The following is a 14,753-nucleotide window of genomic DNA, read 5'->3' on the forward strand; positions in this document are numbered from 1 at the left end:
TCTTTTATGCACTTAAAATGGCTTACAGCAATTGCTTGAATCGTGGCCAAGTAGATAAGGGCAAGTTCATCCAGACCCCGAGACAGCGTCAGTCCGACAACCTGTGCAAAGATCAAAGAGAAAGCATACAAATCCAGCCAAAGTAAAACTCCATGGTTTCTTGTTGTAACAAGTTTAAGTGATAATTCTAAGCCTTATTTTTGTGAGCTGTACACATAACGTTATGTCAAACATGTTATTCTTGATCTAGGGAAGAACCACATAAATTGTTATTATGCTTGCAAAGAAATAAAGAACAAGCAGCATATACTATGAGATTAGAGATAGATTAACTCTGACAGTTTTATGCTATGACTCAGACATTGCCTGTGAATGTATTTTATGTAATAATATGAAAATGTTATCACATAAAAACAAGTTTTTGAAAGCACTTCTCACTTCCAAGTGCCATAACACTGAAAGACAATTAATAATTAAAGACTACACCTTTGCCTTCATTACTCTGAAATAAATAAATACCGTACTGTAGTTACTCTGGGTTAATATCAACCTAGGCCAGATGTGAGCACCAGCAGAGAAAATGACTGCTATTACCACTGTTTGCATACAGCTCTCATACCAAGGGAAAATCTGAATCTGCTGCAGTGTAGAATTCTTTCATAAAATCATATAGGGATTAGTGGAACTCCACAGATAAGTAACCTATTTTTTGATGCTTCCTCTGTTTGTGGTTTAAATGTGTGGTGGTGCTTACAACTCCCTTTCCTACCTCAGCCTCACGCACAGCAGATTTTGGTGCTGGTGAGTAGCTTGAGGTATTCATTACAAGAACACGATGCCACTTTGAAGTAAATTTTTGTCTCACTCATGAGGTATTTTGATATCATCAAATGATACCTTTCTGATAGCTTTCCAGCCCTGCACAATTACATCTGGCCTGCTAGCTATCCAGTCAGCAACCATGAAGAGAAATAATCATCCAAATCTTTAAAGATGGGCTGAAAATGGTCCCCAGCAGAGCATCTCTGGTGAGCTTCCAAAAGCTGCTTTCTGGTTCCACACTGCAATGCTCTGAAAATTTCCTTGTGCAGAACACAGTACTTCAAGCCCTGTGAGTTCTGAAAGTAGCATTTTTAAAACTAGAAGCAAGCATCAGACCACATCCAGCTTTGAACAAAGACCTATGAAGCACCATGACTGCATGTTTCCATGCACGACAGTACGGCCATTTTTAACAATAAGCAGAGGAGCCTTTAGTTTCTGTTGAGATTTAACACCCAACAATTATAATACAGTTCATTTACCAAACATTTATCTGCATTTGTTTTATTCCTTTCCCACACAGACATACTCTAATTTGTGCTGAGATGCAAAATTAGGCAGACAGGTGAGCTAATGACAACTGTGGGCGCTGCTAACAGAGTTCTGAAGTGTAAGTTCTAGGAAGGTTCCTGGGAGATGTACACTCTCCTTATTTTTAGGAAATAAACGTGGTTGTAATGATATCTGAACTATAATGATCTCTGGTTTTCTACTGAAACTTTAGCACACTTCAAAATGCAGCAAGAAACCCAAATCCTATGGGACAGTTTAAATAGCTAAGGAGGAGTATGTTCAAAATTAAATCTCCTTCCAAGTTTTTTTTTTTGTTTTTTTTTTTTTACCCTGTATTGACCTTTTTGCAAAGACAGGCTGTTTCTTACCATGCCCTTTAGTGTCAGATCTGTTAAGGGAGATCTGTTTCCATGGAAATCTGGCCAAACATGTAAATCAACAGTGAGGAAACCCACAGGCAAGGATTTCTTAATCAGATCCAGGTGACTGTTCAAGTATGTATATATACTTTGAGCACTAGAAGAAAAACAAGTCGGAAAATGAGTGGGGGAGGTTATTCATCAAACATAAAACATTTGTACTACTATCAAAAGCAGAAAAACCCAACAAAGAATCCCAAATCCCAGAAGTAAAACAAAGAGGGAGAAGCACCGCAGTGTGCAGCAGTGGGGATGCCTATCTGCATGCCTCAGTTCTGCAGGACTAGAGCTGGAAGTTTGTGATCTTGAGCCTGCACACTGCTTCCTATGGGTCCCTAATTGAGCCAAAGCTGTTGGGTACTTTGGGGTCTGATGATGCTTGTCTCTAACAGCAAGGTGCTGACACGGTGAAAGGGAAAGCTGGAGGAAAGAAAGCCGAGAGAGAAGAACGAGGAGGATTCCAGAGAGAAATGAAAATTCCTTTCCAGCAGTTAGACAATTTCTCTGATTAATCAATAGCACTTTCAGCTTTCCTTTTTTAAACCATAATTATTTCAATATGTGTTATGATTAAAATGTAGCACTGAGGGTGGAGGAGAGAAAGCAAGTGGCTGCTATTTTAGGGAGGAGCCGAACATGGGCCTAAACACGCTTGCATCTCAGTTCAGATACACCCAGCTCCACAATATCCAACAGACATTTTCTTGGACCAACGGTGATCTTTGGTCTAACAGTGAATTCTTCAGTGCTTTGGCTTCCAATAGCTCCAGTGACATTCCATTTAAAAAATGTTGCAATTATGCTCAGAATACTTTTTCAAAGACTCATAATGTCATAAACAGATTCATATATATTTTTCAACCCCTTGGAAATCTCCAAGTGGGGCATTTAATTCTAGACATGTGGGTCAATAATAGCATGTAACCCTAATTACAATTGATTAGTCATTGTCTCATCCACTATAGACCCAAACAGTGATATTCACTTAGCCTCTACATGTATATTCAATCACACACTAATGAGATCCCTAAGGGAATTTGGCATATGCTTTACTAGTTTGACTTCTGACCTGCTAGCAGCTGTATATTTATACTTTGCATTCAACCATTCAGCTGCATGTTTTTTCAATTATACCTTACCATGTGTATGCTATCAGAGGATATCATTCAAAATGAAGTACACTTGGAAGACATTAAAATAACTAATTCACATCATTATTCACATACTTTTAAATGTGCTTTGTGTGTCTTCCTGGACCTGAATTATGGTAATTTTGAGGTCACCATTCCCCCTCCCCCCCCCCCTTGCAGAAGTGGCCCTGTATTCTACATCTCTAAAACTTACTTGTAGGTAAGCAGCACACCTTAAACACAAAGTCATTGTATTTCCAGGCTAAATCACGCTTTGATGGTGGGAAGAAGAAGAAAAGAAAACTTCACTCATCCAGAAATCTACCAGGCAGACATCTCAGCTTCTATCTGATCTCTGTGCTGCTTGACCACTCTTGCAGGGATCAGCTGTTCGTACCCCCCTGACAGAAGACTGCACAAAAGAAGCTGGAGCTCACCCAGATACGTTAACACCCAGATCACCTTGGCATTATGCTTTTTTTTTCACAGCTTTTCCTCTTTTTTGTCTGTACAAGATGTGAGTGTGAGCGATTGGCAAAATCCTTCAAACTTCTGCCAGTTCCAGTTTGTACCAAACCTCTGCTGGACGTAATGTTACAGCATGAGCTCTCTGGAGCTTTTTCTATCCAGTTCCATGTGAAGCTATCAGTAGCAGCTGGATCTGGTTTGCAGAGCTAAGCACAAGCTAATAAAAACGAACAATGCTGAAAGTGGAGAATAAGAATTGAACATGAGTTTGCTCAGGATGATGTCCTTAGTGAGGAGAGAATTTCAGAAAGCAACAAGAGTTTGGTAGTTAATCTGTTTAGGAATCTAGAAGATGTCAGTCTGAATTTTTGAGAAAAAAATGGAAAAATTTTCCATTTCTAAACTTGAAATAAGGCTATAAAAATATGCAGGTATAGCAAACTGTCAAATACTATGATTGTATTCTGCTTGAATGGTCGCAGAAGAGCTGACAGATGATGTGTGTGTTACTTCATTGCTTTCCCTCCCCCACCTCAGGAGCCATGTCTTTAGATGGAGAAATGGCATTGAGAAGCAAAGGAAAAGCAATTCTGTCCTAAAATAATACCTCTTTGCAAAGCACCAATGAGCATGGCATCTTTGATGGCAAACATACTTCTTCCACCAGGAGATTTGGAACTGTGATACCAGGAAGCTAAGTATTTAGACTTAAAATCATAAATGATGTTCTTTGATCTCCTACCCTAGACTACACAGAGTGGATTTTACCATATCATGATGGCTAGATGTCAGACCCACACAATAAAGAGGCTGAACACCAAATGTGATGTCTCCTACAGTGATTTCTGCAACTCATGAACTGTATGAAAAAAGGAGCATGTTGTTCAGAGTACATCTATGGGTCAGACCAAAGGCTAAATTTGCAGCTGTTCGGACAGCCCTCATGCAACTCAACCTCTTCACTTCCAGTAAGAGAATGGAAAAGAGAACATGGGAATAAGGCTGGGAAGGCTGCACAAATGGTCAGCAGGAGCTGGTTTCTGGCAAGCCCATTTAAGCCACACATGCCCTAACAAGCTACCACAAATCAGCTGGAATAGTGCTAAGTGCAGCATGCAAAGTCTCACTGCTGGTGGATGCAAAGGAACAAAAATCTGAAAAGTGAAGCTTCTGAGACCAGCTCACTGACACTGCTGAACCTACTTATGAGCAGCGCTGCTAGATGGAGAGGAAAGGACAGGCTTGGGAAGGCAGAAGTAGGCAGCAAGTAAAAGGCACAGATTTTTGACATCACATGTTTATGACACCATATCCACAGTATATGTGGAGTTCTGTTCCCAATATTCTGTATTTAGTGTCCTATCCAGATCACAATCCAAACTTTTAGCTCTATGAAATTAGTTCTGGTCAGTACACTACCACACCTAGTATGGACAAGCAAGCTGCTGCATACTCAAGACACAGAAAAAAGTCATCAGAACAGAACAAGACACAGAAAAAGTCATCAGAGATCAAACTCATTCTTTGTCTTAAGCTTATGCTTCACATGGGGGCATGGGGAAAAAATGGATTGGAAGCCAAAATCTTGAAAAAAACCCAAGCAGTAAAGATCAGTCCTTATTCCAAACACAAAGATGCGTTTGTTTCCTGATTTTCTTTCTTAAAGAACAACAAAGAGAATTCTAGGAAGCGTGAATCTATTCCATATTGAAGGAAGTCCAATAGGTTTCTGAGAATTCTGGTCAAGGTCTCAGCAAATAATTAAGCCATTTAACATTAAAAGCTATGAAAGGGTCATCCAGAGAAACCAGGTAGCTTTATCCCCCCAGGGAGGACTAACTGTAACTGAATGAATTCTAGTACATCCCTCAGGACTGGCCCTTGCCATTTACACCAGAGTGATAAACTGGAGATTAAAGGACAGATTCACTGTTTCTGTCTTTAATCCAAGGAGGAGAAAAAATAATTAGGATAACTAATTTTTCATCCAATGTACTTTACTGTTCAGCTAAGTTGGTCTCATAAAATTCAGATCTGATGGAAGTGGTCCTCATCCACTTCCAAAGTACATCAAACTAAAATTCGACATCTCTCATATCTGCATGCTCAAGGAATCCTGGAATTACCAGCAATACACTCCCACATCTTAAGTTTTGTCTGAAAATGTATCCTGGCTTTTTATGTTCTATTTGTGCTGTCACATAGGAGTTCCATACAATGGTTATAACTTCCTTTAGATGTTTATTCCAAAAATATTGCATAATATATTCCTAATTTAGCTCTATTTCACCCCTGGAGCTCAATAGATCACCTACAAATTAAGACATCGTTAGCCTAAGGCACACAGCTTAGCTGAACAGGGCTGATGCTACGGTACCAATATGCTGGGTTGGGTAAAACAGGCTGAAAAGCAGGAAGCTGGTGAAGCTGGTATCACCATCTAGCTACCCTCAAAATATCTGAGAGGAGATTAAAGCTTTCCTCTCTGAACAACCACCTGAAAAGCCTTTGTAAATACTTCCAATCCACTGTTGCTCTGTTGATTCCCATGTTCCAGAATATATACACAGCAGAGCGATATCTCAGTGCTGGGGATACAATATGTCAGTTGATAAGGCAGGCATGTGATGAAGAAATAAGAACAGTGACCTGGCTGCAGCTTTGGATTGTAATTCCGGGAAGGCAACATGGCCTTGGACCACATGCTCTATCTGAAAAAGAGGAAAGCAACATTTTTTTGAATGATTGTATCTTTAAAATTCAGTCCTGGAAAGGAGCAATGCAGTTTCCTAACTTTAAAAAGACAAGGGAGCTTCTAAGTTACTCATGAGGTGTAAAGTCCCAACCCAAGTGAAGCCAATGGCCAAACTCCCACTGACATTCCAGGATTCAAGATTTTGCTTTAAAATGGTAACAAAAAGCAACGCACCAAGCAAGGCAATATGCTGAGCATGCAGTGCCTCAGTCAGAAGAGTAACACCGAAAGGATGGAAGTTTTTCCTGCCCAGCAATACTTGAGAGTACAACCTCTAAGCTTTCCCACTCAATTGCACGCATACTTTCATTGGAACTCTACCAGGAGCATCCTCTTGGCTCGAATCCCTACGTCATTCTATATCATACCATTACAATAAAACACAAGGTGTGTTGTCATCTGGATAAGTGCTCCATATGTTCATTGCAGGAAACAAAATGTTTCCTCTGACAAGCAATTATTGCTTAAAGAAAAAAAAAAAAGCTGAATACTGGTTCTGTTCGTGCTGTATTTATAAATCATCCAGCCCTTTCACATCACAGCGACTACCATTACTCACATAATGAAGTATCAAGTAGAATCAGTGTTTTGCAGCCTCTTGAAGTGACAGTAAAAAGTAAGGAGGCAAAACTAGAGCTACTCAAGAGCACAGACTGCATTTGGCAGTATATATTGGCTGTAAAACACATTATGTATTGTATTTTTCACAGTCTGTGTCTAGACCGTAATCAGTGTAGAGAAACCTTTATAATGAAGCATATACATCAGAACACAGGAATAAAAATAACACACGCCTGTTCTTTCTGAGATTTACATCAAACACAAAACTCAAACATGCATTAGAACAAAGCCCTGACCTAACTGCAATATTAATAGTCACCTAGAACATAGGAACAACTCATAAATCCAGAAATACATCTATAGATAAATATCATATATACACATGTTATGAAAAAGATTTAAACAGAAGTGTTACTGTTAGAATGAAGTTAGATATTTAAATGTCCTGAATACAATGACTACAGCTTTAAAACCATAATGATAGTGAATGCAATCTATCTTCCACACCACTTTACACATAAACCATGTCTTCCTGTATGTGCAACCTCCACAAAATGGCACTAAATATTCTAAGAATGTTTTAATAAGATAGCTTTTGTAATATACCTTTATTTACTCTCAGTTGACCTTTGCTAAGTGTCCCTAACAAGCACATAGGTTTTGCAGCATTTTCGTAAATGACTGAGGAACACCTTGTCCTCTGGTACCGGAATGGAATCCAGCAGTGGCTGAAAAGGATCTTTGAAATCATCTTCCAGATAAACCCCCATGAGGCAGCCAACAAAACACATTTGATTTGCTGTATCCTCTCCTGGGCTCGGTTAAATGTCTCCACCCACTTTGTGTTAAGCACACAGAGACTTCTCTCAAAACTGTTTTTATGAAGTATGCACAAGATTTACCATTTTCCCTTTGAAGTGGTGTTGTTGCGAGTGATAATTAAATCTTACTTCTGGCTGTAGCTGTTACCTGTAAAATGGGATGCTTTGGTTCCACCTTTGCCTTACCTGAAAAATGTAACACACACATCCCACCTGCTGCAAGAGTGATTTATGCACGAGGCTCAGTGCAGACCTGGGATGGGAACTGGAGGTGCAGATGGGGAAGAGTGCTGAGTGTCCCACTGAAGGTGTGACACTGTACAGACAGGAACCAAAGGTTCACGAGGCCAAGGACTGCACACACGAGGGAACATCAAGTCACAGCTCACCACTCAAGGTGTATCTGGGCTTCCTGATCCCAGATTATTTCTGTTCCTTGTACCGTGATTGTTTCATATGGAATGCATAAATGTGGTGATGCCCAACTCTGCTACTTCCAGGACACGTGCATCGATCACGAGGATTTTAAAAACATGGGTGGTGCTAAGTCTGAGTAAGACAGCAATTATGGCTGCAATTTGCAGAAAGCCAAACCCACCTGTATGTTTGGAGCTTAGAGCTTGTCCTTGCAGGACCAGGCCCTGTTTCCTGTGGTTCCTCAGTAGGAATTTGGCACCTTGCCTCTAAAGGCAGATCATATTGATTGAGCAGAGAGACACATGGAGAAACACAGAAGCACTCACTGAGGTCTTCTTGACCTCATGTGTACATTTCCTCATCTCAAAGCCTACCTTACCCTCTTGCTACTACAAAGTATGAAAGCTTACTTGCCTGTAGAATTATAAAAATCATCACTGCAATTATCAAGAAAGGACTGCATGCCCTTAGAGCTCCGCCCCACATATAATCCCCTAGCAGAATGGAAATGAACAGGCTGTAAGGGCATAACAACCAACTAATTGTTTACTGCTTTCTGCTCTGATCTTACAAGGATGCTTTAGGCATAGCTCTGGCTGAATTGGCAGTGAAGCTATCTCAGATGATTGCAGTTAGCTCCCATCTCAAGCTCTGTGCTTCTGTACACTTACCAGCTTCCCTGTAGCACTTTGACCTCCTTCATTCAGCCACAATCCAGGTACCATGGCAGAGAAATAAGGTCCCCAAACACCAGGAACAAAAATGGGTGTTTCACTGATCTGGAAAAGTAAGAAATAGCCTCAGTGACCTGTTGTAGTAGGTGCTTCTCAGCTAATGTTTGGCAGCTGTCACAATCCAATACTGATTTGTGCTCCTCCACTGAAGTTACCATCATCAGCAAAAATGTGTAGGTGGAGATTTACTCTGAGGAGAATGAAGGAGAAATATGTTCCCCATTTGCATCATTTTCAGATGACATGATACAGCTGCAGCTACTGACTGCCTAACTCCTATTTCTCCCACTCACACCCATTTACACAGCAGCTGGGCCTGGCCACAGGCCTGGCCACACCAAAGAATGAACTTTCAGGAATAAGAACTGTATTTCATATGGAGAAGGAAAGTGCTTTGCTCCTTCAGAAAAATACTCTAGTTAAAATGAGCATTTGGATAAAACATTCTGTGCTTGATTATCAGCAGAAAACACAGCTAACCTGGCCAGGCAGCAGTGCTTACAGAGCACTCATCCTGTGTGTTTTTATAGCTGAGAATCAAAGGGAAACCCAGCTGACCGTTCCCAGTCAGATTCCTTGTGTGGAAACTGCAAACCTGGCCTGGATGGCAGGGAGTTGCTTGTCCCAAGTCAACAGGAAACACGTGCCTGGGTCAGCTTCAGGTTCCCTATTTTATTTAGGCTTAATTAACTTAATTACAGAAAACTTTCCTTCCCTCTGTGAATCCTTACATCAAGGCAGCACTCTCTTTCATGAACTAATAGATCATCCATATCTACAGTGATGTCCTGTCCCTGCACAGCACTTCAGTGGATAGATCAGTCAGGATGTGGGACACACTTTCATTTCCTTTCTCTGCTTCAAAAGATGCCAATTACCAGTTTATAAGGGTGGAGGGCACTTTCCTTCCTCTTACTAAAACTGTCAATAGACTAGATAAACTTTCTCTACTTTCTTTTGAGTGCAGAAAGAAAGGTAAGGAGGTATGACAAGCTAGCAAGCAAGGCACAGAATGTAGTACATGCTACAAATCAGCAGTAAATTGCCATAGCAGCTAGCTGAGCATTCTGCACTGTTTGAACATGACTTACTCCTGCAGTAGGGACTGGAGAAGGCAGCTCATCCATTGCCATAGGTAGATGACCTGTCCTCTCATTTGGAGAATGATTCACATCACCTCTTCCAGAACCAACAGGTTGAGACGTTCAAGGTACATGCAGCCATAAATTCAATGGGAAAATAAGATGGCAGTACAGTTCTACGCCATCAGATGGTGCATGAATGCACTGCCCACTAAGCTGTGTTAATGAAGTAAATCTGCAGCTGCTGTTCTCTAGAAGGTAGGAAATGCCCCAAGAGGAGGAAACAAGAATTCCCTAACAATGTTGAGTCTGCACGTTTGCAACACAGAAACAAAAATTAAGAAAGGTCTCAGTCAATGGGACAATGCTTTTTTGTATTTAGAGCTTGTTCTGTGTTAGAAAAACCCTGCACCCATTGAAGGATGCTTGTGGATTGATGTTGATTTCAATAACACCAGGATTTCACATCCAAATAGCTTCAAGGAACAGTAAACAAAAATTCAGCTCTGTTTCTGTTCCACTCAATGCACATTCTCTGTATATTTAAACAGGCCAAACCTTAAAGACAGTTTTTGCTGGCAACTGGGGAATATGCTGGATGATGCAGTTTACTGGCATTTGTGTATCACACATGTTCAGTAAATATACCAGCAGCAGGGAGGGTTCTGCACAAACAATAGTCTGCTTTAGCCATCGTCTGACATTACAGCTGATTCTCGTCATGAAATAAAGTAGAAAAACAAAGCAGCAAAGACTGGTTGCTCCAAATACATCATGACAGTTTCAAGCTATCCTCATTTCTCTTTGGAACGCATCTAAATAAGAAGAGAATTCTGCTCAATCCCCCCTATCAGCCATAGGACACTGACTTACTTTCACTAAAGAGGTATGCCTGCACATGTGTCTGTGTGTCTGCGTAACGTTTTGGCTGACTAAACCCATTAAAGAGCAAGAATAGCTGCACTGAATTTAAAAAGGCATTTATGACTCCAAGTGGACAAAGCTACGTCAAAAACATTGCAAAGACATTTGGTTTTGTTTTGTTTTCTCTTAAAACTACAAATTAATGCAGCCTTGGGTTTTCAACACCTCTGTGGGGCAAGCCTTCTCTTACAATTTCACTAACAAAAAGAAGTACAACAAAAAGTATTGGCTAAATGTTTCTAAAACTTAGAAACCTAAAATAAACCGATCTTTAAACCAATGCCACATTGCCAACTTTACTGAGAACGCAGACAGCACAAGATCAAAATTGCCAAATGTTATCTGCTCCAAACTGATGATGGGAGCACACTGAGAACCCCAGCATCCTGTCTCATTTACGTGGCAGGGGGTTGGAACGCAATGATCCTTGGGGTCCCTTCCAACCCAAGGCATTGGCACAGCACACCTTACTGTAGGTAGGAAGGGACCTTCAGGGCAGAAGGGTCTGCTTGTTTGAAGCCTCCTCTAAACACATTGTTGCACAGTGGGAAGAGACCAAATACTCTAAGGATGTTTGAGGCACAAAGGTGCTTTATGAATACATGGGAAGTCACAAACATAGAGAAGGACAACAGTTTAAATACATTATATAGATATATAGATACATCTATCTTTCTTCTGTCCTTACTCCACCTTTTATCAAGTCGTCCTGCATGCCTGATAAAACTAAAGGGTTTAGATTGATAAAAGGACCAAAGTGTCCCTGGAGCTCATACTGGCGTAGTATTTTGGACACCCACAGGCATTTGCCAGGACAGTCTATTGCCATGCTGGCTTTTCACAAATTGCACTGAGACTTTCCTATCATTTTACTACTGAAGTAGTTTGTATATATTCCAGCAAATTTTCAGCACCCATACAGAGCAAACAAGAGAGCTCCACACTGATGGATGGATGGATGTAACAGGTGGGATACCAGGTTATCATTATTTTTCAGTTGCAGTAATTCTCCAAAGTAAAGAACACCGGCTAGCATGCTGGGATTTATTAACACTGTATGTGGCATTGCTCAATTGGATTAGTTTTTTTTTAATTTTTTTTTCTACCTTCACTTCAACAATTCAATCCACATTTTGCAGCCATCCGGCAGGTAGGTTAATTCTGGGTCAGTTGTGCCTGGTTATTGATAAGAAGTGCAGTAATGAACTCCCAAAATCAGGCACATGCTCTTCGAGAAGAAATGGTGAGCACTGTTCTGCAGATACATGTATAAAAAGAGACAGCAAACAGCTTCCATTTCCCCTCCTTGATATGACTCGGACGCTTGAATTTTTCAAGCCATGCAGCAGCTGGTGTTTGTATTTTCATTGTAAATTCTAAATTCTGCCTGAGTATACATACCACTCAACCCCACTAAAACACGAGTACACATAAGCATAAGGTTGGAGAAAAAGTGTGCCACAGAACTCAGAAGACAAGCACAGGGTGCCACTCAGTTATTCTTGTGCCACTAATACCATGTCACAGAATCACAGGGGCTGGAAGGGACCTTTTTGGAGTTTTCTATTGCCTTCAGACATACTTATGATGATACAGATGGATCAATGTGGTGTCACTTTATTCCTTTAATGAGCTTAAGAGAATCCTTAATCTTTTTAGTAGAAAACAACATCTGTTTTAGATCTCTGGGCAATTGATTTTTATTTTTAAAGCAAATAAGAGATGACATCCTTCTTTGAAAGTTAAAATACATGTTCAAAAGAAGCTTCATATTTTCTTCCTTCTATTTAACTTAAATCCACCCTGCAACACGCTCCTATTGTGAGACATGTTACTGTTTATTATTTTTTACATATAGAGAAACTGAAACACAGAGAGGGTCAAGTTACTTGTCCCCTGCTGGGTGTCAGAATGCTCTCTGCACAACAATTACTGCAGCAGGCAATTGAAGACAGGAGATGAGAAGCATTTGATCCTATTCCCACAGACTATTGCCCCATCTATGATGGTGTTTACTTACGGAATTATTATACTCCATAACTGTACCCCACAGTTCATCTGGCATTGGATGGGGAAGAATTCTTTTGTGCAGGAAAACGTCACCTTTCACATCTCCCCAATACAGGATCGTAAAGGTTGGAAAAGACCATTAAGATCATCAAGTGCAATTGCCAACCCCTCATCACCATGCCCACTAACCATGTGCACTGCTATATCTTACCCTTCGTTTCGGTACAGGAAAGCATTAAGAAGTTTCAAAGTTTCCATTCATTTTAATGGAAAAAGAGAAGTTCAACATCTGAAAGGGCAAATAAGGAGGAAGAGGTTCTGTCTGGGAGGACTTAACCTCAGTGTGTGCTCTATAAAAGTTCGTACTAATATGTAAGATATGTAAACATATAGAGCAATCAGAAACAAATGATGAATTCAGTTTAATAGTATTCAGCTGCAGTGCAACTGCCAGAAGGCACTTTTTGTTATGAATAGACCATTTGGATGAGTTACAGACCAGATTTCTACATTGGTGTGTGCTAGGAAAATCAATGTCAACCGATCTGAGATCTAAGAACGCATCACTAGCACATCTGGCAGCTCACAGGAATGAAATATATCTTTAAAAGAGATAATGCTATATGGAACTAAGCTAAAGAATGAAGGAACCTGTTCAAATGGCAGCAGTACAAGGGTAGAAGCATATTTGGTTTATTCCTCCCCCACTTGCCACTCCCTCAAAAAAAAAAAAAAAATTCTATTGAAAAAGATGGGTTAAAAAACCACTGCTTACTACCTACAGCTAACTTACAGCTAATGTAAGATAATGAAAATGACAACATTTAATCCAAACTAAGTTTAACTTTCCCAAATGTCATTTGGGACAGAAAATGGAACAGAACACAGACCTTCACAAAAGAATCACCAAGGCACGTGGCTATTCCATGAAATTAGCAAGACAAAAAGCAAGATTTATTTGACTTAGTTTTGTTTTGCTAGACTAGCCATAATGACTGGGCACATGCTTGTGTTTCCTCATCAGTTCTGCGTAAATGTTACAGTAATCAGAACAAGATAAAATAAAACAGGCCCTGCCGGAGAGAGCAGTTTTATGGAAGCATGAATTCCAACACAATTTTCTTCCTTAGATGACACCTTCTGTTGCTGTTAAATGCTTACAAAAAACTCCTAATAGCTTAAAAAAAATTCCTAATGACAACATTGTTGAAGGACCTGGCTATTACTTGAAAAGCAAATCTTTGTATTTACAGGGTATGCTGCTAAATATACAAGCCTTTCATTGTATTTTCTTTTTTCCTAATATTGTGCCTGTGATTTCAGCCATAAGATTCTCTATTAACTTGCAGTACAGCATGCAGGGACAAAAATTAAACTATTCGTGACCTATAAAAGCCAAATTAAACTTGCATTCTACTGTCACTAATTATTTGAAGTAAGAGCTTAATAATGAGAAGCTAATTCAGAAAAGTTGTTTCAAAATCATTTCACTTATCAGTTTCCATAGCCAGAAATTCAGAACAGCTGCCTTCGTTATGCTAAGGCAGGTATGAAAAAGAAATCTAAGACACTAAAGGAGAATAGGGTAAGAAACAAGGCACAGCACTGTATCAGTCACCAACAAATGAATGCTCTTTGCAGGTCTGGATTCTGATCATCGACAGGTCAAATGCTTTCATTAAATTCTTTGCTGACTTTTAACTTCCAAACTTCATCTTACTGTAGATTAAGAATACTGATCTTCATCCAATGCAGGGGTTTTACATTGATGCATTAAATCCTGTATTAAGAAAACTGCATCATTTTGCTTCTGCTGACAGATGGGTCTTAATCAGCCATTTGGCCACAACTTTCTGACAAAGAATGAGATTAATTAAAAAAAAAAAAAAAGAGAGAGAATTCAAAGGGAAACCCAAGAATGTTTCATTTCTAGGTTTCGGGTTCAAATTCAGGTCATACTGATAGCTACTGGATGTATGATGCATATTGTGGAGCAGGGTTGGGGTGCACAGCTGTTTTTTTTTCAGAGTACTGATGCCTACTGTACGACTGCCATCTTGGCACTACTTCTCAAGCACTAAACAGGTTTAAATCTTA

General features: G+C 39.9%; 1 protein-coding gene across 11 annotated transcripts in view; it reads right to left on the bottom strand.

The window, feature by feature from the left end:
* The window catches only part of FGGY (FGGY carbohydrate kinase domain containing), a 281,489-nt gene that overhangs the window by 33,152 nt on the left and 233,584 nt on the right, over positions 1–14,753 (bottom strand). For all 11 annotated transcript variants that reach the window (XM_048946340.1, XM_048946341.1, XM_048946339.1 and 8 more), the window contains 4 exons: positions 8,578–8,685; positions 6,002–6,063; positions 1,704–1,851; positions 27–101 (listed from right to left, as the gene is read on the bottom strand). In XM_048946340.1, the coding sequence (XP_048802297.1) occupies positions 27–101; positions 1,704–1,851; positions 6,002–6,063; positions 8,578–8,685 (393 nt within the window). The remainder of the gene's footprint in view (positions 1–26; positions 102–1,703; positions 1,852–6,001; positions 6,064–8,577; positions 8,686–14,753) is intronic.

This window comes from Lagopus muta, chromosome 5 (genome assembly GCF_023343835.1).
Source record: "Lagopus muta isolate bLagMut1 chromosome 5, bLagMut1 primary, whole genome shotgun sequence".
In the NCBI taxonomy this organism is placed as follows: domain Eukaryota; kingdom Metazoa; phylum Chordata; class Aves; order Galliformes; family Phasianidae; genus Lagopus; species Lagopus muta.